At 48.5% G+C, this 22,149-nt stretch overlaps 2 protein-coding genes across 3 annotated transcripts in view; one reads left to right on the top strand and one right to left on the bottom strand.

Moving 5' to 3' along the window:
* Positions 1-813: 813 nt before the first annotated feature.
* On the bottom strand, positions 814-19,510 carry PCID2 (PCI domain containing 2). 2 transcript variants are annotated; one of them, XM_061170855.1, is made up of 15 exons: positions 13,738-13,820; positions 12,403-12,474; positions 12,169-12,305; positions 11,897-11,970; positions 10,770-10,835; positions 9,680-9,721; positions 8,729-8,783; positions 6,166-6,269; positions 5,784-5,859; positions 5,120-5,261; positions 3,425-3,525; positions 2,377-2,450; positions 2,118-2,243; positions 1,276-1,399; positions 814-1,005 (listed from the first exon to the last, which is right to left on the bottom strand). In XM_061170855.1, the coding sequence occupies exons 4-15, from the start codon at positions 11,968-11,970 to the stop codon at positions 916-918; spliced, it is 1,074 nt and encodes a 357-aa protein (XP_061026838.1). In that variant the 5' UTR covers positions 12,169-12,305; positions 12,403-12,474; positions 13,738-13,820; the 3' UTR covers positions 814-915. The 2 variants fall into 2 exon arrangements, with proteins under 2 accessions (XP_061026838.1, XP_061026837.1); XM_061170854.1 differs by lacking the exons at positions 12,169-12,305; positions 12,403-12,474 and adding an exon at positions 19,441-19,510 and having other exon boundaries at positions 13,738-13,827.
* A 436-nt stretch (positions 19,511-19,946) lies between these two features.
* Positions 19,947-22,149, top strand: part of CUL4A (cullin 4A) — a 45,040-nt gene continuing 42,837 nt past the window's right edge. The window contains exons 1-2 of the mRNA XM_061170682.1: positions 19,947-20,160; positions 20,847-20,962. Of these exons, the coding sequence (XP_061026665.1) occupies positions 20,007-20,160; positions 20,847-20,962 (270 nt within the window). The 5' untranslated portion in view covers positions 19,947-20,006. The remainder of the gene's footprint in view (positions 20,161-20,846; positions 20,963-22,149) is intronic.

The following is a 22,149-nucleotide window of genomic DNA, read 5'->3' as shown; positions in this document are numbered from 1 at the left end:
ACGCGGGGCGGCCGGGCTGGATGACGCGGGTGTGTGTGTGTGTGTGTGTGTGTGTCCGGAGCAGCTGACGCGGGGGGCCAGATGGGAGGCCTCGGTGTGTGTGTGTGTGTGTGTGTGTGTGTGTGTGTGTCCGGAGCAGCTGACGCGGGGGGGCCAGATGGGAGGCCAGATGGGAGGCCTCGGCGGGTGTGTGTGTGTGTGTGTGTGTGTGTGTGTGTGGTTGTGTCCACATCCCACAGTGGCTCTTCTCTGCGCAAAGGGCACAAGCAGCCTCCAGGTTTGGTGCCTTTGCAGCGAGGAGCAACTATAGCCCATGACATTTCCTTCTTTAGTAAGTTTTGCACAGACAGAGGAAATACGCATACTCTGAAAAGAAAGCTATGACACCTGGAAAATTTAAATCAAAGTAAATTCAGCTTGTAAAAAGAAGCATTAAGTTAACCCAGCATTTTGATCACACAAAATGTTCAAATTTAACATAAAAATAGACGTATCCCAGAAGATATGGTAAAGAATACGCCTTTTTGTATAAATGCAGATCGAATACGCCTTTTTGTATAAATTCAGATCGAATACACTTTCGTATAAATTCAGATCACCTTTTTTTATAGAAAGAGTTAAAAGATGCCTTCACGAACAACACTCATGAGAAGTAAACAGTAGCTGCCTCGGAGACCGTGTCCCTCGCGTGAGTGTCACCAGCACCCCAGGGCCAGCGGAGACGGCTGCACTGAGAAGGGGATTCCAGGCCTTTGTGAGGTGCATATCCGTCAGCCGCGATGTCAGAGACACTGAGGTCTCAGCATCCCCAGGAAACGACCCGAGAGACTCCAGCTGCAGAGAACGAGCTCTCAAGTTCTCGGCAGGATGAGAAGCAGGATGGCGGGCTCCCTGTCCTCGGGGCCGGGGGCGGGGTCAGCACACCGTGGACAGCGGGGGGAACGGGTTCTGCTTGCTGACAACCAGCTTCTGGTGCTGGTGCGAGATGTAGCCTTTAATGTGACCCTGTGGGAGAAGAGCAGAGGCGGCGTATGTTTCTGGGCCTGGGTCTCGTCAAGCCTGCGGGGGTGAAGGACCTGGCGCTGTGGCACAAGTATCCCCCCCCAGTCACCGTGCAGTCAGCTCCCTGGGAGGACAACGAATGAACACGCACAGGGGAGAACAGAGAAATACGTGCCGTGTGCATCCACCCCGCCCGCACAGAGCCCTCTGGGAACAAGGAAGGCATCAGAGCTCCCGGCGAAGACGGGGCCCAGGGGAGGCGCGGCCACACACCATGTAGATCAGGTTGGCCAGGATGCACTGGACCTCGGCGATGTCCACGTCCTCCACCTGCATGAACTTCAAGGCAACCAGGAACGCATCCAGAGACAGCTGGTGTGTCTTCAGTAACAGGTACCTGGAAGAGGGACAGAGCTCACGCTCATCAGGGACGGGATGTGAGGACGGAGTCAGTAGGACAAACATCTGCTGAGAAACCTCTGTTCAAGAGGAACAAAGCATCTCCCACCTGACAGATACACTTGAAAAATAAGAGCTTTTCATTCTGACTTTCCAATTTTAAAAAGCCACTAGTACAAATATACTTTACGTTTACTGAATATTTGCTTGAATCTCAGAGGCACGTGTTCTCACATTTTAACATCCTTAAAATCGAGAAGCTCCTTACGATAGACAGTGTCTCAGGTGTGATGAACTAGGGTCCTTGCTAATTTTGATACATTCCTCGCAGCCAGAAAAAGTCTGACTTTGACTGAAGTTTAACTGAGAACCTGCTGGGACCAGGCCTCAAAGGAGAGTCAACTTCCAGAGTGACACGGAAGAAAAGAACAACCTCCTGACGGACAGGGGTGGTGGGGAGGGTCAGTGGGTCACCAACAGAGGACACGGGCAACGGGTCCCACATTCTCCGGCAAAATGGGAAACGCCTGGTTCTCAGGGCTGGCGCTAAAACGTGTTACAAGGTCTTCACCGCAACCCGAGTTATTCCTCCCGCAAGGGCGGGCAGACCTCCGCTCCCTCACCCGTGCAGCCGTGGCGCCAGGGCCCAGGGCGGTGCGCGGGCTGCGGAAGATGGATTTTATCCCACAGAATGAAAAAGAAAGGACTCTGCTTACACTTTCTTAAAAAGATTCCTGTAGGTGATAATCTTCAGCTTCTCGAGGATGAGGAAAATGCCGCACCGGATGAAGAAGGTCTCGTGCTTGGCCAGAGCCTCGTTGAGGAGGAGGAGGTTGCCTTCGCTGGGCGGCGGGACAGACGCACAGACACAGTCAGAACAACGTCCAGGACGAGAGCGTTCTCTCACAACACGAGGACGTCTGTGCTAATTTTATCTTCTAAGAGGTCTCAAATGGAAAAGGAAAAATACTCTACCTCACAGCTTTGGTCACCTCCGCAAACTGCATGAGATGGTACTTCCTCAGGAGCTCAATGGTTGGCATGTGACCCTAAGAGTAAATTTCCAGAATAAGAACCCTTTCACTTTTAACCAAATTGTCTTTGATAAAACTCTTATCAGGGAAATAAGTTTTAAAAACTTGCAACCTGCGTTTCTTAGGCTTTCTTCCTAAGTCGCTGAACAAGAACTGAAAGCATCCTAGTCTACTGGAAAAAAAACAAAACAAAACAAAACAACGCTGGTCTGGAAATCAGAAAACCTAGCCAAAACATGGTTTTGTCATCAGTGACATCTGACCTTGATCTCGACCTTCTCATTACTGTATCATAGGAGGCGGGTGACACCTGAAGCAATACTAAGCTACAATTTAGGAATTCAGAAACAGCTTCTAGAAGAACCAGCTGAAAAATCTAAAACTGGTTGTTCCCGTGAAGTCGGGTTAGCAGTGGGGAGGGAGGTGTGACACTGTCTCTTTCCCACCACAAGTCGCCCTGAACTAGGTAAGTATGTGTGTGTTGTTTTGATAATTTTTAAAAATTTTTAAATGGGAGGAAAGGAAGCTCTATCTATTACTTTGAGGATGTTTTAGTCAAATAACTTGCTAGCTATTTTGTCATTTCTTTACAAATATCAAAAATAATTTTCAGTGACCAAGTAAGATACCTACAGACAGGCTGGAATGACCTTTTTCTTTCTTGGTTAATCCATTTCTATAAATTTAGATTTTTTAGGGGAAACAAAAATAATATGCACTTATTTTACTTGTCTTATACATGTTAAACTTTTGAGTTAGGGAACTTCAAGAGAAAGGAAACACAGGCAAGCCTTTCCAGAAGGATCTGGAAGTGCCAGTCACAGAAAGAGTAGTTCGGGTCACACCCAAGGCTCATTCCTCCTCAATTTTTGGGGTGTGCTCATGTGCAGCTCAGACTGTGACCCATCACACACCACTGGCTGCGCTGTAAAACATCTGCCCACTTCTTGTAGACAACAGGACCCGTGAGAGCTGGTGAGATCACTTACCAGGAGCATCTTCACAGGAAGTAGATAAATGAGGACCATCCTTTTGTTCTTCTGGCTCAAACGGTGGCAGTGCTCAAAAGCAAAGGACAGGTACTCCTCAGCTGCAGAGTCAGCCACAGACATGGTCACCACGGTCCCCACCCTGTGCCTGATGCTACCACCCACCCTTACATGACGGCCCGAAAGGTTTCAGGAACTGCAAATATCTACCGTCAATGTTAACAAATAATTTCCTGCTGTGTCAGGTACTCAAAAATACCACTCAGTGCATATTCAGAGGAAAAGCACAGCAATACCTTCAGAGACTTCAGCTGAGAGTACAGGTGACCCCTGAACAAGGCAGTCTGAGCTGTGCGGGTCCACCTGTACACGGGTACTTGCAACGGTAAACACTATGTTACCACGTGGTCTGTGGCTGGCGGATCCGTGGATGTGGAGGAACCGTGGGCACAGGGCTGACTGTGAGTCACACGGGGCTTAACCCCCTCGTTGTTCAGGGGCAAACTGTAATTTAAAAGCTTCTCTTCTTGGACTTCCCCTGTGGTGCGGTGGTTAAGAATCCGCCTGCCAACGCAGGGGACAGGGGTTCGAGCCCTGGTCCAGGAAGATCTCACATGCCGCGGAGCAACTCAGCCTGTGAGCCACAACTACTGAGCCTGCGAGCCACAACTACTGAGCCTGCACTCTAGAGCCCGTGCTCCGCAACAAGAGAAGCCACCGCAATGAGAAGCCCGCGCACCACAGGGAAGAGTAGCCCCTGCTCGCTGCAGCTAGAGAAAGCCCGTGCACAGCAACGAAGAGCCAACATAGCCAAAAAATAAATAAATAAATTTATTTATTTATTTAAAAAAAGTAAGAAATAAAAGTTTCTCTTCTTATGCTTGATATTTAAAGGAAAAAAAAAGATGGGGGAACTAACCAAGAAAAGCCCTCTTTCGAAAGCTGCAGGTGTATTAAAAATTTTGTGAAAGAAAATGAAAAGTTGGTCTACACAACCCTACAGAGTAAAAAAAACAGCACTTATTATGAGAGCGCTGTTATTTTCGTTATCGGAGCATCCATGGCCGTTGACACATGGAGAGGAGGTGCTCCTTACGTCTGGTGTGTTGCCTGAAGTCACATGGCTTCGCGTGCAAATAACTGTCGGAGAAGTGAGTTTAGAAAGTCTGGTCTGAGGACAAGAGAAGAATCATAAAGGACCACCACGTGCCAGCTACTCCAAAAGTTCAGAAAGAAAAAACGTGGCTTCCCGTTCTCGAGAAAGCTAATGACACAAGCCACATAACGTGATTTCATGAAAGCGCAGCTCTGACGCGGCACCGATCCGCCACGCACGGCCACAAGCGCCGAAGATGGCACCAGCGCAAAGCTCGTCCACCGCGGCTGGAGCTGAGCTACGCGCTGCCCGATCTCCACGTCCTGGGCCAACGGGACCAGCAGAGGCCATGGGGAAACACCGACTGTAGCCTGCGCCGGAACACCGGTGCCCAGAAAAGGACAAGCTGGCGCCCGTCTCAGAGACCTGGCGCGGAGCGAGGAACTTCACGTGGGACTTTCCCTTGTGGAACCAACGTAGTGTCAAAAATAAACACAGCCTGGACGGAGCCAACACCCGCGGTCCACCTTCAGCAGTAACAGGAGGCAGTGACCATGTGCCCTGAACCCAGCCCCAGCTGCTCAGAAGCAGTGACACACCTTGCTTGAAGTCGCTGTCGAACATGGCCTTCCGCCCCACGTAGTACCTGTACGTCACCCTCTGGGCGGTGCTGTAGTCGTCCTTCAGGTTGGAGCTGTCGATGGCTCTGATGAGCGGTTTACACAAGTGGAGCTTGTTGATCTGTAACGAGCAACCATCTACCCTGAACAGCATTTTAAATAAGTAGGCAGGACAGACGTAAACTTCTGGTTACGAAGTGCACGCCTGCTTGCGGTGGGATTCCCGTCATCAGAACCGACAGCTGGATGCTAACACCGCACCACAGCTGCCCAGCCTGACCACGCCCACCGCGGAGGGCCCACCCGCACGGGGCCGGGCCCCGGCGCCCCTCGCCTGGCCATCCCCGCACGGACACCGGCATGAGGCGCCGGCACCTCACCTCCCCTGGAGCCGAGCGCGCGCCTCGCCGGGCGGAGGCTAAGGAGGACCACGGGCGTGAAGCGCTGACAGCAGCCCTCGCGCCGGGCAGACCCTGAGCGCACGCCAGCTCCCAGGATTATGTGCGCAGCCGGGGGGCGGTGGGGGGGGACCGCTTCCCCGGCCATGCCCGGGAGGCCGGCTGACAGTGAATAGAAGGGCTGTCTGGGAAGACAGGCGGAAAGCAGACCCAACAAAGAGACGCAGCGCTCTGACAGCATTTACCTTAAAATAGATCTTGAATAACTGATTCACCAGAAACAGCATGCCCCACTTCTTGGAGTCCTCTATGCCCGCACGGCTACGGGGAGAACGGTTATGTTAAAGCTGCCCAGGAAGTAAAGATGTCACGTGTCAACGCAAAATCAGCTTCCGCAACAAATTAGCGTCTTAAGATGGAGCCCCACGGCTCGAGTCATGTGCACGGAAGACTACAACGCCACGAAAGAAGACGTCTTTAGAAGTGCTAAATGTGTGCGGAAGCATAAGAGGTGGTTCTTTTCTCTTATTTGCTTATGAGACAATGGACTATTTGAAGCAAAAACTAACAGCAGTCGTGGGGCTAAGGCCAGCGCCGGGCGGGGCGGGCGGGTGGCGGGGCGCTCACGTGTCGCTGGCGCAGACGCGGAAGCAGCTCATCAGCAGCTCGGCCGCCTTCTCCAGCATGTCCCCAACTTTGCTCTTTCCTTTCTTTACCAGCTGTTGATCCGCCTGATAGAAGATAAAAACCTTTACTTTTCATCTCCTCTAGACGCCTCGATTAAACAGAAGATCACGGCACAGCTAGAAGCAAAAACGTACAGCTGAGGGTCGTCCCCAAAGGTTCTGGCGAGACCATCTAGCCTGTGCTACTACGTTTTCCAAAACGGGGGTGTCTACAGCGTGTTCCAGCTCTTCCACAAATCAAACTGCTCTTCAACCAATTCAAGCCCGTAAGTTGGTCACGGACTCCTTGAGTCTGTGCCACGCACTGCTAACCAGCCTTTTCTTACTTGGCCGCGAAGCCCCATCTCCCACGCGCGTGACGTTTGCACGGACGGTGTAGAGGACGGCAAGGGACGGGACTGGCGCCTGCCTGGCGGCCCCAACCGAACTCGTGGCCACTGTGTCCTGAACCCCACACACCCGCGTCCTCCCATCAACCAACCAATACAGCTAACTTCACTTTAGAGGGTCAGTGAGGATGCAGTAAATATTAACATTAGTAAGTCTTAGTCCTTGAATACATGTATTTTTAGTGTTCTTTGTGATGAAGCGGGAAGTCCACCTACAGCACATCTGTTTTTAAGGAAAAGCACTGGGGCCACTGTCGAGGCCACAAGCTGGACCGTGGAACAACCAACCTCAAAGCCTGGCCAGCCAGCGTGGGCCACTGGCCAGCGCGGGGCTCTGTAAAGTGAATGAAGCAAGCCTGTCACTCCCAGGCAAACACTGACTGTTATCTGCTGCCGATGACATTTGCACTTTCAAGACAAACTTAGAACTTTGGAAAACTTGTATTGATCACCAAGAGCCTGGCGGCTTTCCATTGCTTCACGACTTCTCTGATGAGGTCACTGGAGATATTAACAAATGTAGAGTTTTTCTGGTTTTTGTTTTTTCACGTAATGAAATATGTCAACATTTGGAACATCCGGGTAACTCAGTGAACCAAAATTCTCCAAATGTTCAATGTACAACATTACAAAATCCTACAGGGGTAAAAGATCCATTCACCGTGCAGGACACACCAGTGGGTTTGGATGTAACAGGAAACGGTTACTGCTAAGCTTCAAGAGGCCACATTGTAACGAACCTTAAAAACTACTCTTGTAGTTTTAAAAGGTGTAGCTCAGAGAAGGGCATCTACGATCACCTGAAAAGGCTACCAGAACAGTCCTCCCACTTCCATGTACATCTACGTGAGGCCACACTTCTTCATATATTCAACCAAAACAAGGTACTGCAAAGAGTGAATTCAGAAGCAGACATAAGAATCCAAGCGGCTTCTGTTGAGCCATACATTAGAGATCAAAATGGAAAAAAATGCCACTTTTTAGTACATTTTGTTCACTTTGAAAATAGTTTTTTTTAAATTTAGAAAGTCAATTATGTTACCACATAAAAGGTTTATTATTTCAGGTGAACAATATTAAAAATTTTCCCAGTTAAAATTTCTAATACAGTAAGTATTGATATAACCCATACGAACAGAAGCTTCTGGGGGTCCTCAATAATTTCTATCTAAGTTATTATATTTTTCAGTTCTAAAATTTCCATTTGGTGCTGCTTTATATCTTGCATTTCTTTGCTGAGATGTCTCCACCTGCTTCAAGCGCGTTCGCACCTGCTCCCAGGGTTTTATGGCGGCGGGGGTGGAATCCCCATCCCATCCTCAGTGTCGGGTGCTTGCTGACTATCTCCCCCATTCAGAGTCTCAAAGGCCAAGAGTCCCGATTCCTGGTATGACAAGGGACTCGCGATTATATCCTGGATGCCCGGGATGTCATAAGACTGTGGCTCTTCTTGTTTTAGCCAGGCCTGCGCTCACACCATGCCACCCACTGCTGACAGGGCTGGGCCTGCAGGCCCGGAGGCAGCTGGGATGCTCCCCGCCCCAGAGGTGGGGTGGAGGGGAGGGAGCCGCGTCGTCTCTGCCTGTCAGTGTCCCCGGGCGAACCAGGACGCCCAGGAGACGAGAAGGAAACAAACGCAGGGAACTCGCTGCTCTGCCCCTTCTTCTCTCCACCTCTCAGAGCCACGCTGGCCTTCAAACTCCCAGCAGGAGGGAGAGAAACACGTGCCTACTGTGTCTTGTCCAGAACCAGAAGTTACCAATAGTTTTTAAAACTGTAAAGGGTTGTCAGGACCAAAAAGTTAAGAACTGCTGCTCCCAAAATGGCTTATGCTGACCCCAAGGGGAAATCGACTCATAAAATCCTCCTCGTTCCAGAGAACCCTCAGCACTCCCTGAATCTACACCAGGGACAGGGGACGGGGCGCATCTCTGCAGCTGATGAGAGCGCGGTCCCTCATGCATGAGCCCAGCCATCCCCGTGCCCTTGCTCTCCACGCCAGATTCACCCGACCCCACGTGTTCCTCAAAATTTGTGGAAAGAATGGTATGAAATTAAGCAACAGATAGATAACGAGTTTGGGTTTAAAACAACAGTGACAGAAACTGAACTTACATTATTGGCAAATATTCGAAGGTCAAGTGCCACTGCATACATGACAGGCAGAGCCCTACGGGGCAAAAACAAGTACGTTTGAAGAAGCTCTGAGGTCAGAGGTTCCATTACCAGAGGTGGGGACGCCAGGGCTACCATCCAGAACAGGGGTCACCAGCCCACGCCCAGGGGCTGCTATGCTTTCCCTCACCCTCCTCCTGGGCAGGCGGCAGCCTCTCCCCATCTGCACGGAGACCCGGGAAGTCGAGGGGCTGAGCCCCGGCAGCGCCCTCCCCCTACGCTGGCACAGGAAGTCTCCTTCCCCTCAGCGCCTACCACCAGCCAACAGCTCCACTAAAACAAGACGTGGTTCACAACGATCTCCTAACAGGGCCCAAGGTATGTAACAGACCAATGCCATAAAACGACTTTTCAAAATCTAGCTGGCAGTGTTAATTTTATGTGTAAGAGAGATCTTCACTTAAAAAGGGTTTTTTTTTTTTTTTAGTAAAAGGTATTTGCAAGCCTTCAGTTATTTTAGTATAAATAAAATTTCAGTATTTACCAAGATTTTTAATAAATCATAAAATAGTTTACCAAGGAATTTAAAATAACCCAGTTATTATGTATTCTATCATCCCAAATGAACTGTAATTGATCTACATCTTTTATCCAAGTTTAAAACCAAAAGTAAGTTCAAAATTGACAATTAAAGGGAAAAAATAATATTTAATAAATATTTGGGGGCATGGAATGGCTGAAATACTTCATATTTACAGAAAAACACTGCAAATAATCTGGCTGACCTGCCATTTAAGTTTACATTGACTATTAAAACTCCATTATCTGTGTTGATATTATCACGTCAACACACAATATTAAATACCAACACAGAAAACACAATTAAAACTTCTGCTTTTAAAAAAGAAAAAAGTCATTTGCTAATTTCCAGCTGTTTCTGTTTGTACTTACCAGTTTTCTTCTTTGTGGGCCTGAAATGCCCGTAGGAATGATGTAGTATATTAAGGAAGGTCCGACATAAAAAGTTCAAGTCATGCTACAATTGAAAGACTAAAGAACAACAAGAGTTCTAAATTGTAAGGGCTACAGCTCACCACTTAAAAGATTATGTATCACAGCAGCAGGTTCTTGAAGGGAAAAAATACATAAGCCCACATTACAAATGCTTGAGTATCATTAGGTATAAGTAAATACATTTATTTCATACATACTTTCCCCAAAGTAAGAAAAAGACTGTTATAAGATTTTTAAAAGTGGCAATTTCACACATTTTATTTGGTTTCTCTGAGCCCAGATGATCACAACTTATATATAATGTGCTTTAGAAACTGTAGTATAAAGTTTATTTCATTGATTACAGAATTCTTGCATTCAAAGGAGACTTGGCTGGTCAGTAACCAATTCTCTTCTGTGTATATTAAGCAAGATGGTTAAAAAATTAGCAACTAAAGGGAATTCCCCGGCGGTCCAGTGGTTAGGACTCGGCACCTTCACTGCCGGGTTCCACAAGCTGTGCGGCTTGGCCAAAAAAAAAAAAAAAAGCAACTAAAGTCTGGAGATACATATAAACAGTACTAGAATACTCACTGACCAGGGCCTTAGCCATAAGATATCACTTAAATGATTTAAATCAGAATTGGCTTGATTAAGGCCCTCAGTGACCACAATTCAATGATGCTGTGTGTTGCGTCCACTCTTCCATCTGTGCCCGGATCTGGAAGTTCTTCTATTTCTCCAAGGGGACTAACCCATCCCTGTAACTATACTGAATGTTGGAAAGGCAACAAAATATTATTCTTCACAATAGAATTAAATAAAATCCTTAATCATAACCAATGTTCTTCCCTACCATATAGGTGACTGGACACCAGTCTGAAGGCCATGCTAAATTTAAGTACCTGAGTGGAAGAGCGAAATGAGCTTCTCCTGCTTTCTAATTAAAGGTGTGACTAAAACTGGCCTGATGTTTCAAGATCTTAGCCCCCAAGTAACCCGCTGTATCTGTCAGACATTGAACAGTAACGCACACGACAAAAGATATTGGACAATGACGGTCTGGCACTTGTACGCCTCTATGAAGTCGTGGTTCCCCGCCGCGTACGTGCACCTGGAAAGGAAGCGGTGGACACTGAGGACGGCGGGGCAGAAAGTGCGCGTCCTCGCTGAGAACCGGCATGAAGCCCACGGACCGCACTGCTCACTCCCAGCACAAACGCCCTGCTCGCAACCGACCCAGCAGATTACAAGGAGGCTCACAAGAGACCACAGGGTACAAGAGGAAATCCCACGCTACATGCTGGGCCTGTCCTTTCAAGTCCCAGAAGGAGAAGCCCAGCTGCAGAGGTTCCACTAACAACACGCAAATGGCCCTTCTCGGGCATCAATGGGCAAGGACACTCTACCCAGACGCCCGGCTGGCATTGTCACTCTCAGTCAGTCCGTCCCCAAATCTGGCGCCTCATCACATGCTGCACAGAGCTAGGAAGTTGCTACAAGAAACACAGCAGCACTCCAACTTTTCCAGAGATCTCAGGGGCCCCGCAGGTCTGCCCCGCCCTGCCCCCGCACCCCAGCCCGCTCAAGACGCCGGAGAAGAGGGCAGGCAGGAGGACAACCAAATACCACACACTTTAAGACCTAGAGCTTGCCTGAATCGAGGCGTTAGAGGTGAAAACAGCAGACATGACATGTGAATAAAAGGCAGAATTTCATCTGCTCTGCTCTGCTCCAGTTTCTTGCCCAGTAAGGCCAAGAGGTTAAAAACCGGGCGTTTCCATGAAAAACACAAGTCGATAGTGGGCGCCACATCCTACTGCACAAAAGACCACTACACAGCCGGTAGGATGAATATCAAATGCTTTTTAGAGCATTACACAGAAGACACACACACATCCATGATTACCATTTCATGTTAACTTTTGAAAACATACGTGGTCCCTGAATAAAAAATTTATTAAAATTCTAAAGTATTTCATTTTATTTTTTTTAAGTATTTTAAACTTCAGAAGATTTTCATAGGTGTTACCAAAGTGAAATTACAAACACACTTTTCTACTTTTTCAAAGGAAATTTTTCACTGCTTCAAGCATAAAATGACGTTAAATAAAACCCCTAGTCAGTTCAGCAATTTTCAGATTTGCTTGTTTTTCTTCCTCACTCATGGATTACCTTAAATGAGCTGCAAACATTTCGTCATAAGGGGGTTCCAAAACTTGTTGACACTTCTCTTCTGGAGAGGCCATCTAAAGGATCGTAAGAAAAATGGTAAAAATAAAATTAACTGGGACAGAAAGAATGCAACATGCAGGAAGAGATTTAGACAAACCTTTGTTTCAAAAGAATTTACTCTTTACAGTTGACAGTAACTCTTCACACTTTAGCACTTCAGAAAAAACAGGTGCATTTCTTCCACACATATTCATCAAGCACGACCTACGTACCGGGCAGGAGACGAACACGATTCGCTTTGCCTACCACAGGCCGGGAAATACTCTAAGCGTGTTCACATACGTCTTACTCTATTTACTAAGCAGCTACTGTGCGCCTCGCGTGCGGTCGAAGGAGCCGGAGACAATGCCTGGGGGAAGGGGGGTCGGGGGGTCAGGAATCGCTCCTGCTCACTTCCTGCTGACAGGACTGCCCACTCAGGGTCCTGGGAGACAGCAGACATTCACCTCGAACTTGCCCTCGCCTCTCAGTGGCCAAATTCTGGATAACACGAGCATCACAGTGGATTATGCAGCACACTGAATTTAAAAGAAAGGGACTCAGTGAATCCACACTGATACAGCTCTATAATGAGAGAGGGAGAATGGCAGCATGGGAAGGATCACCACCCTACAGCCCCTGACGAAACAACCAGGCAGACAACGGGCCCAGCGAGGCAGCTGTCACATGGAAGCACGTGGAGTTCTGGAGCGAAGGAATCAGCCTCAGGTCACAAATGGGCGAGCAGACGTGTACCAGGGACAACCTGCCAGCAAGCTGAACCCGAGTCCCATCAGGACTCCGAGCACTTTCTTTTTTTTTAATTTAATTTTATTTATTTATTTTTGGCTGCATTGGGTCTTCGTTGCTGCGCGTGGGCTTTCTCTAGTTGTGGCGAGCAGGGGCTTCTCATTGCAGTGGCTTCTCTTGCTGCGGAGCACAGGCTCTAGGCATGTGGGCTTCAGGAGCTATGGCACGTGGGCTCAGTAGTTGTGGCTCGCGGGCTCTAGAGCGCAAACTCAGGAGCTGTGGTGCACGGGCTTCATTGCTCCGCGGCATGTGGGATCTTCCCGGACCAGGGCTCGAACCCGTGTCCCCTGCATTGGCAGGCGGATTCTTAACCACTGTGCCACCAGGGAAGCCCAGGGCACTTTCTTTTGAAAGAAAAATTTAGGTCCCTGATAGGACACTCCAACGTTGTAACGGCTATCAACAAGAAAATGGGCGTTACAAAATAGCAACAATATCTTCCACAGAAGCTATTGCTTGGAGAGCATTTATCATCTGAATCAAGAATGCTTATATTTTAGAGCAGGGGCTGGCAGATGCTCACATAAACGGCCAGCCAGGAAATGCTGCAGGCTCTGCAGGGCCCACATGCCTCTGCGGCAGCCAGCGCAGAACGCAGGCAGCTGTGCTCCAACAAAACCTCACTGGTGGCAACAGGGCACGGCTTTGGGCTCCAGGGACAGCTAGGCCTGGGCAGAGCCCGAGCCCCACTGCCTGTCCGCTGGATGACCTTGGATGACCTGGCCCCGCTACTGCACTTCTCTGAACCCCAGAGAGTCGTGTGGGAATTAAATGCAGGAAAACGAGCACAGATCTCAGCACAGACTCTGAGACACGGTGCTCAAAATGCTCAGTAAATGAACTGGAATTAGATAAATTGTGAAGGAACTTGGCAATTTTCAAACAAGAGTGGCAATATTAGTTTCCTTCCTACTCAAAGTCTAAACTTTTCCTAGGAAGGTGGTGACCCTGAAACCCTCTCAGACACCTGTGTGTGTGGTCCCGCCACCTACCTGAAGCCGTGGGTTGGCAACATGAGGGTGCTTGAAAGACACCAGCTCTGCAAGGGATGACCCGTCTCTGGTGTCAATTGCTTCATAGACCTGAAGCGTTTGGAAAGAGAAGAGCTAAGTGGAAAAGAAAACACTCTGTCCTAATAGAACCTGGACAGCACATTGCACACCCCTAAACTTCACTTTCCCTACTTTGAAAGGAGTCAAAATATAACAATCAGTACTCTCCTTAGCCAGCAAATAATCACTGCCTTTGAAAATGAGATCTCCTGGAGGCAAACAGGTGACTTACTGTTAAAAACAATGAAAAAGCAGAATAAGCCAGCGGTTTATTATTTGCTTATTAATGAAGGTAAATTATTCAATTTTACTCAGTCGTACTAACAAACATTTGAAAATCCACTTATACAGCTTATGAAGAAGAAAAAAGAGCTTGAAAATCACGTATGTCCAAAATTCAAAGCACTTCCACTCAACCTAAATTTAAAATAAAAATGGGAAGGCAATGACCAAATAAATGTCACAGTCACACAATAGGACGCCTGGGTGTTGTCAAAGAGAATCAAATAGATCTACTTGTAATAACATGGAAAAGTGTCCACAACATACTTACTGTTAATTCCAAAAAAATTAGTTGCAGAAAAACTGTATAACTTGATCTTGGAGAAAAAGAAAAACTAAGTATCGATATGACATGTAAGCACAGGAAGAAATGCAGAGCCCCAGGCCGCACCAGCTGACCCCTGGCCAGTGGAGTGGGAGCTGGGGGGGGCCGAGGAGACTTTTATTTTATATATTTCTATACTGGAGACCTGCGTTACAGCAGAAATTTTGTAATTAAAAAACCAAATGATATTTTAAACTTATACTTATCAAAAAATGACATAAAAATCCTAACCATATAAGTGAAGACAAAGCCAAGCATAAAGCTGCACGTACTATACCATCATTTATCCACAGAAAATTAGGTATGGAAAGTATATGCAGGGGCGACATAAGAGGACACACGAATGCACACCCACGAGAGGTGCTCACATCACCGCCCACCAGCAGGGTTAACACTGAAAGGCCGACCACCCTGAGCGCTGCTGAGAACACAAAGCAACTGGAACCCCAGCCACCGCTGATGGGAGGGCGAAGGGGTGCAGCTGCCTGGGGAAACGGTGAGGCACGCGACCCTCCCACCCGGTGACCCGACGGCCAGGAGGAATGGAGGCCCATGCTGCCTGGACACCTCCAGGACCCAGCTCCTCGTCTGTTGCACACTCAGCATCGACTGGGAAAGTTTCACCACCGTCTCTAAGGCAATTCACAGAATAAAGAATTTGCCACTTGACTATTCAACAAACTACATATGCACTTACATTTTGAGCCAGCAATCCCACTTCTGGGGATTTACCTTACAACAAGAAACAAGATATTTGTGCAGGCTTACTTGCTGATGTATTATAATGAGTAATCACAAAATACACAAAATCAGTGCCCCTGCCTCTGAGAAGCTGATAAAGCCCACGATGTTCCCGTCACAGGGGGTGTGACGGAAAACAGAAGGCTGGCGACAGACTATGGGCAAGTCTTAAAGAACTGATGCACTGCTCGGCAGACACTAGAATCACAGGCAGGCCAGTCACCAGCTCTGGTCACCGTTAATGTGTCACGCCCCAGAACCTTTGGCCCTTTCACTTAACACCCGCACTGGACCCTGCAGCCGGACCCCAGGTCAGCCTGTTGAGCAGTACCTGTGGGCCTGGACCAGGGACTGCAGACCTCACCAAGTGAAGCTCACTAGCTCTGGGCGCTCCCAGGAGGAAATTCTCTTCCCGGGATGCTGCTGGTCACCTTGCATTCTCCAGGTTCCGAGCTGGTCCACAGGGGGATCATCTACTCGTGAACTCATAATGCCTTAAAAATATGTTTTCTAGCTCCAGCCACTGAAAAGGCATAGAATTAATGACTCCCCAGTAGCAATGGGCACACCTAGCACTCAGGTTTGTTTTCTAAATTCTATTCCCCACTAAGAGGAACCAGAGCTCCCTGGGGAAAGGGCAAATCCAGCACTGGGACAGGGAAAGAACTAGGTGAGCCTGGAGTATGTATTAGTGCCAGAAAGCAAGGCAAGGCTCAAAGAAGGACAGAGGCATGTCAAAAAGCCACAGAATGGGGACATATGTATAACGGATTCACTTTGTTATAAAGCAGAAACTAACCCACAATTGTAAAGCAATTATACTCCAATAAAGATGTTAAAAAAAAAAAAAAAAAAAAAAGCCACAGAAACCAGTTTGAATGGACTCCCAGTGGTCAAATCTGGGACAATTCGAGCTTCAAAAAGAATAATAACATTCTCACTATTGGTACTGGATTATAACTAGGCATTAAAATTAATCTATAATGATACTTTCAAAAAGAGGGGCATAAAGGAAAGCATTGTTTAACTGATGAAATACTAGCTAGTAAACGTAGAAAGAACAATAGGAAATCACCACTTGGCAACCACTAACGTAATAACTGACTTGGGAAAACCATTTTGTGGGAGGGTGTAGAGAACAGGACGCTCAGTGGTTTTCAGAGTCCGTCCAACAGCCTACAGGTTAATCGCAATGTGGAAAGGTACCTCAACAGTGGAGTCATCTGATGGGCAGACGCCTCCTTAACCAAGTGGTCCCGTCAGCATCCCCAGCGCTGGGAGAGGCCGCGGGAAATCCACACTATCTGACTGAACCCGGATCTAATCATCAGGAACAGCCAAATAAACGCAGCTGGTGAGGCATTTACAAGTCACTGGGCCTGGACATGTAAGAAAGGTTAAATGTCATAAAAGCCCCCTTCCCCAAAAGGCAAGAGGACTCTTCTAGAAGACTAAAGGGCAAAGCACCCCAATGCCATGTGATCTGACTGGACCCTGGGTTTCAAAAAAGAGGTTCCAAAGACGATTGGGGGTGGGGGGGTGTGGATTAAACTACGGATTCTACATTGGAAAATGCTGATGTTCAGTTTCTCGGATGCACCAAAGGCGCTGCAGTTACACAGTGGACGGCCTGGGTCTCAGGCGCACGCTCAGGAAGGTGAAGGCCACGGGATCACCGGGAAGAAGCGCGTGGGCCCAGAGGGATGAGCGAGCACGGTGGGTACACGCCTGGGTGAGGGGTACACACCTCTCCATTCTATTCTTTCAACTTTTCTGTAGGTTTGAAATTTTTCAGGAAAAAAAAGTTGGAGGAAAAAAATTTTAATGTAGACACAGCTTTTAAAAAGTAACCTGCCGTGTGAAATAAGAGTTTGTGTAATGGACAAAAGAATGAAATAAAAGACACTAAAAAAAATAATACCAGCCCTCAGAGATACTAGAAGTGATGGAGAGATCCACCTCGGGGAGAAGCATGCAAACTGATCTTTTTCTAAGGAGAACAACAAATCTTTAAAGTAAAATATACGGGGAAATGTAAGGTAAATTAATTCAAAAAGAAACTAAATGGAATGCCTGCTGAAACTCGAGTGCTGAGTAGAAAGGGGGTGTCGCCGCGGGCCGGCTGTTGAGAGACAGCCCTCCTGGGCCCTCGTGCTGGGGGTCCCACACTACAAGACTCTGACCACTGGCTCTTTCACTAGGGCCGTTACTCAGGGCTGTTCATGTGACGAGTTACCTTGAGAAACGAGATAATGTCTCCCCCATCCCAACCCTAGACAAAAACCAGACTTGCTTACTGCCTGCTACAGAACAGGTAGATTCCCCAGGTTCTGTCTCTCTCAGGTACATGTGCAGCCACCCTTCTGGGCCTGTCACATCGCCTGTGGGACTTCGGGCCCAGGGAACCACACTAGCATGTGATGCTGTGCTGTTTGCCACACAGAGTAATAAGGTCCCTGGTCTCTGACCCAGGAATCGCACGTGTTCTGCCAGCATCCAAGAAACTAACAAGAGACCTCATGGGCTACTGAGGGTAAAATCAAATCCCAGACCCAACAGCTAATGGAAGTTATCACAGAGACCACGGGAAATGAACGACATACGACTTGTCCACAGGTAGTTGCTGGCCGAGGATGTTGCAAAGGTGAGAAATAAGTCCAAGCTGACAGGGTCACTGAGATTCAAGCAACAATAAACTTTGGAAGCTAAGGAATAGGCAGGTTCTGACTTGGACAGGAAATGGCTGAAACTTGGGCTAACAGAGGTAGTGAGCTTGGTGTCACAGCATGGACTCTGGGGCCAGGACTCCCAGTCTGAATGTGCCACTTACTAGCCCAGTGACCTTGGAAAGTCACTTAACATCCTTTGTAAAACAGGGCTTTTGCAATGGACCAACCTCCTAGGAAAACAGTGATGATGATGCGCTGCCGTGTACCACGGCGCCTGGCTCTCGGTAAGCCTTCACCAAGCACTCATCGTGCCTGGTCTTCTCATAGCCACCCCGCTGTCCCGTGGGGTGGAACAGAGAAGACAGACAATTACAGGAGATTCTCAGAGTGCTCCTCTGGGAAGGCAGGGAACAGGACCGAGCGGTAGTCTGGAGAAACAGAGGCATAGGAAACTGAGACAGACAGACCAGCACGAGTTCTAACTCACTGCTCACTAGAACGTGGAGGTCCGAGCACTGGTACATCACTCGGCCTCACGCCCCTCCACCTGCCTGCATCTATCCAGCCCACACACTGTGCTGCACTCTGCGTGGCTCAGACACTGTTCAAGGCACACACAGTGCCCCTCCCCCCAAACCCTGGGGTGAGGTGTGGGCCAGAAAACTCTAAGAGATTTAGAAATATACAAAAGACACAAATATACAGAAGATAAAAGTTATAAAAAAGCATGAAATTCTGGAGAGACTCTATATTCACATTGGTTCTCAAATGTCTACGTACTTGTTCAACTTTAAATAAAAACTGATATTGAAAAATGTTAACTCTGCAAAGATAAGGCCAAGGTGGACTTTTCCTTAAAGAAAAGGTCTTAGGCCTCATTCAGAAGACTGCAAACGAATGTATATTTGTAAGCTTTAAGTTAAGATTAAAGCATGTGTCTTTTTTCCTGATTCCCGTTTTAACCAACTTTCTCAACTAACCAAACAACTAATGGTTCCAATCTCGTTACACTATATTCAACTGACAACTAGATATCTTGGCCTGGTTGTCAACAGACACCTCCAACTCGACACGTCCAAGACTACATTTGTTTTTCCCTCCAAATCTGTCCTGCTCATCTGCTGCCCAACTAGAAACCTGGGCATCATTCTTGACTTCTCCCCGTCCCCCAACCGCACATCCTTATTCACCAAGCCCTGGTAAAGTCTCCTTCAGATATTCTAAAAAGCCCACTCCCCCTTTTCCTCATCCCTATTACCACGGTTCTAGTTCTGCGAATTAGCACAGCTCAGAGGAAAGACTACAAGCTTTGAATCCATAATTACCTATGTTTGCGCTGTGCTGCTGCCTTCACAGGCTGTATGGACAAAACCCTGAGAGACACACTTCCCAAAGGATGTAAGCAGCGGATCGCTAACACAGACCGGCTCGCAGCCGGACCACTTGCTCTGTCCCCCCGTTACTTCCACCACTTTGTCCCCCCTCCCCACACGCCCCTAAACTGAGAGCGCGGCCAGGGGCTCCAGCGCAGCCGGTGGACAGACTCGCCCGGGCTCCCGCTCCGGCCCGCAGGCCAAGACAGCGGGAAGACAGCTGGCAGGCGGCCCGCTGGCCGAGGAAAGTTACCTGCTGCAGGTACTGGTTGATGGTGATGTGCGCCATGGCCGCTTCCGCCGCCGCCCCGCGGAGCTGCGCCCCCCGTCGCCGCCGTCGCGTCATTTCCGGGCCGCGGTCCGGTCCCGGCCCCACGCCGCCGGCCCCGCCTTCCGCGCACGTTGGTTCCGGAGGCAGCGTGTGCGCGGGAGTGCGAGCCCCGGGTCGGCATGGCGGCGCGCCCGGGCTGAGGAAGGTCGGGGGCTGCGCTGCGACTCCCTGCCCCCCACACGAGGCCGCCTCGTCGGCGCCCCGGTGCCCGGGCCTGCCGGGCCCTCGACTGTTGCGGGTTCCACACGGACCGCGGCGGACGCGGACTGCGGCGCCCGCGAGCTCGGGGCTGGGTCGGGTCGGGGTCTGGCGCGCTCCCGAGGCCTGCGGCACCGGGTCTGGTCGGGCCGGGTCGGGCGGCGGTTGTGCCGGGCCGGGCGGGGCTGAGGGAGCGCAGCGGAGGGAGGGCGAGGCCGGGCGGCGGAGACCGAGGCCGAGGCCGAGGCGGAGGCCGGGCGGGCGGCGGGCGGGGCGCTGCGGCCGCGGCCATGGCCGACGAGACCCCTCGGAAGGGCAGCTTCTCGGCGCTTGTCGGACACACCAACGGCCTCACCAAGCCCGCGTCCCTCGCCGCGGCCGCCGTCACCTCCAAGCCCGGGGCCGCCGGCGGCTCCAAGAAGCTCGTGATCAAGAATTTCCGAGGTGGGTGCGGGGCGGGCGGGGCGGGCGGGGCGGGCGGGGCTGGGGTCCCTCCCCTCGGCCGCTCGGGCTGCGACGTCGGCGGGGCGGTGCGGGCCGGCGGCGGCTTCCCCTTGGTCTGTACAGTTGGTCCAATGGCATTGAGTGACGCCAGGTAACTTAGGTGTCCCGGTTCGCACGGCCGAGCCGGTCCGAGTAGCAGGACTGAAGCTCTTCGTGATGTAATTTAATTACTTGCTCCACTTCTCACCAACTCTGTCGCTGTCACTGTCTCAAATCAGGCGTCTTCGATGCAGACACACCAGTTACAAGCTTATTCTTCACCTTCCTCCCAGCTTGGAGTAGTTTCAGTCAACTTTAAATGTTGTAGAGAGCTTAACTATTCCACGTTTATACGTTTGTGAAACCCACTTGTTACGTAAAGGAATACTGTAAGATTTGTATGATTCCTACATGTGCTTATCCTAAGTATCAGTACTAGACGTATTTGTTTAGCCAAACGAGGATGGGATGGTTGCATAGTCTGTAACCCAAGAAATTTATAAATATGGTACTTGTATTGGGAAAACCTAATTTTTGCGTTCCTTACCTATGTGTCTTTTAAGTACTTGTTTTGTGGAATAGTTTTTTAAAGATGTGTGATTCTTAGCATGGATGCCATTACCCACTGACTCCATCTGCATTTACAGACAGACCTAAATTGCCTGATAACTACACTCAGGACACCTGGCAGAAACTTCATGAAGCAGTGAAAGCCATACAAAGTAGTACCTCCATCAGATATAACCTGGAAGAGCTCTACCAGGTAAGGCTCCACATGTGCAAAAAGCAGAGCTTGTTAGAATTCTCACTGAGATGTAAACGCGCAGTTTTCTTAGGGAGAACTTTAAGACCTGAGGGGGCCAGGGTCCGGTTTTTCACTTACCTGATTGTTTCTTATAGTGTCTAAATAGCACAGTTATCCAACTCCAGTGAAATGTGACCCAGACGTGGATTTTGTGCTCCTCGGTGTTGTTTCAGAGTCAGTAATGAAGGGAATAATAGAAATCGGCTCTTTGCCTGCAACAAGAACAGTAGGAGTTCTGTGGCAGCGTGTTCCAAGTCGAGGAGTGTTTTCCGTTTTTGGTGGTTGTGGGATTTTTATTTCATTTTCAGGCCTCAGCTGTCTAGAAGGGTATTTAAAGTTAACCCATTACAGGAGAGAAATGCGTTTCTAAGAGTCACATGACTTTTAATATTTTCCAAACATGCAGCAAACTATTATTATAATTCCATTATGTTATATATGAAAATTTTATTACAGTTTGACTTGTTAATGTGGATTTTCCCTTTTTCATTGTGTTTTGTGATTAATTGTTGCAGTTAAAATGTGCAGACTGGTTTTGTTACATTTAGTTTGAGATAACGATGTTCCTTTTCTAACACCAGAAGAAATGATCAAAAGTACGTTTCACTGTTGGGGTATTTCAGTTACACACAGACTGGTTTTCCTGATATCTTGTTTTTAAAGAATGACATTTGCTAACTAGTCTAATATTATCTACATTTTAGGTAATATGATAACACAATTTATACTAAGAGACTTAAGTTAAAAAATTTTTTTCTGTTTACATAAGTGATTACGTTATAAAAATTATGGAAACTACAAAAAGTACAAAGAAGAAAATAAAAATCACCTATATTCCTACCACCCAAAGAAGACTACTATTGACAGTCGATGGACACCTGTCCCTTTTTTGTTTTAAGTTTGTGTGAGGTTATTGTATTGTTTAATCGACTTAATTACGGTGTAGAATATGTACTTCAACAAGTTTTAACAAATGTATCCAATTGTATAACCACCACACAAGATACAGAATGTTTCTGTCACCCTGAAAAGTTCCCTGAGGCCCCTTTGCAGTGGGTCCTGTCCTGTGCCCTAACCCCCAGTCCTTGGCAGTCACTGATGTGCCTTGTGTCGGTATGTTTTGCCATCTCTAGAATCTCATGTCA

This window comes from Eubalaena glacialis, chromosome 16 (assembly GCF_028564815.1).
Source record: "Eubalaena glacialis isolate mEubGla1 chromosome 16, mEubGla1.1.hap2.+ XY, whole genome shotgun sequence".
Classification (NCBI taxonomy): Eukaryota; Metazoa; Chordata; class Mammalia; order Artiodactyla; family Balaenidae; genus Eubalaena; species Eubalaena glacialis.
The sequence above is the reverse complement of the archived record's forward strand: the minus strand, read 5'-3'. Positions and strand labels throughout refer to the sequence as shown.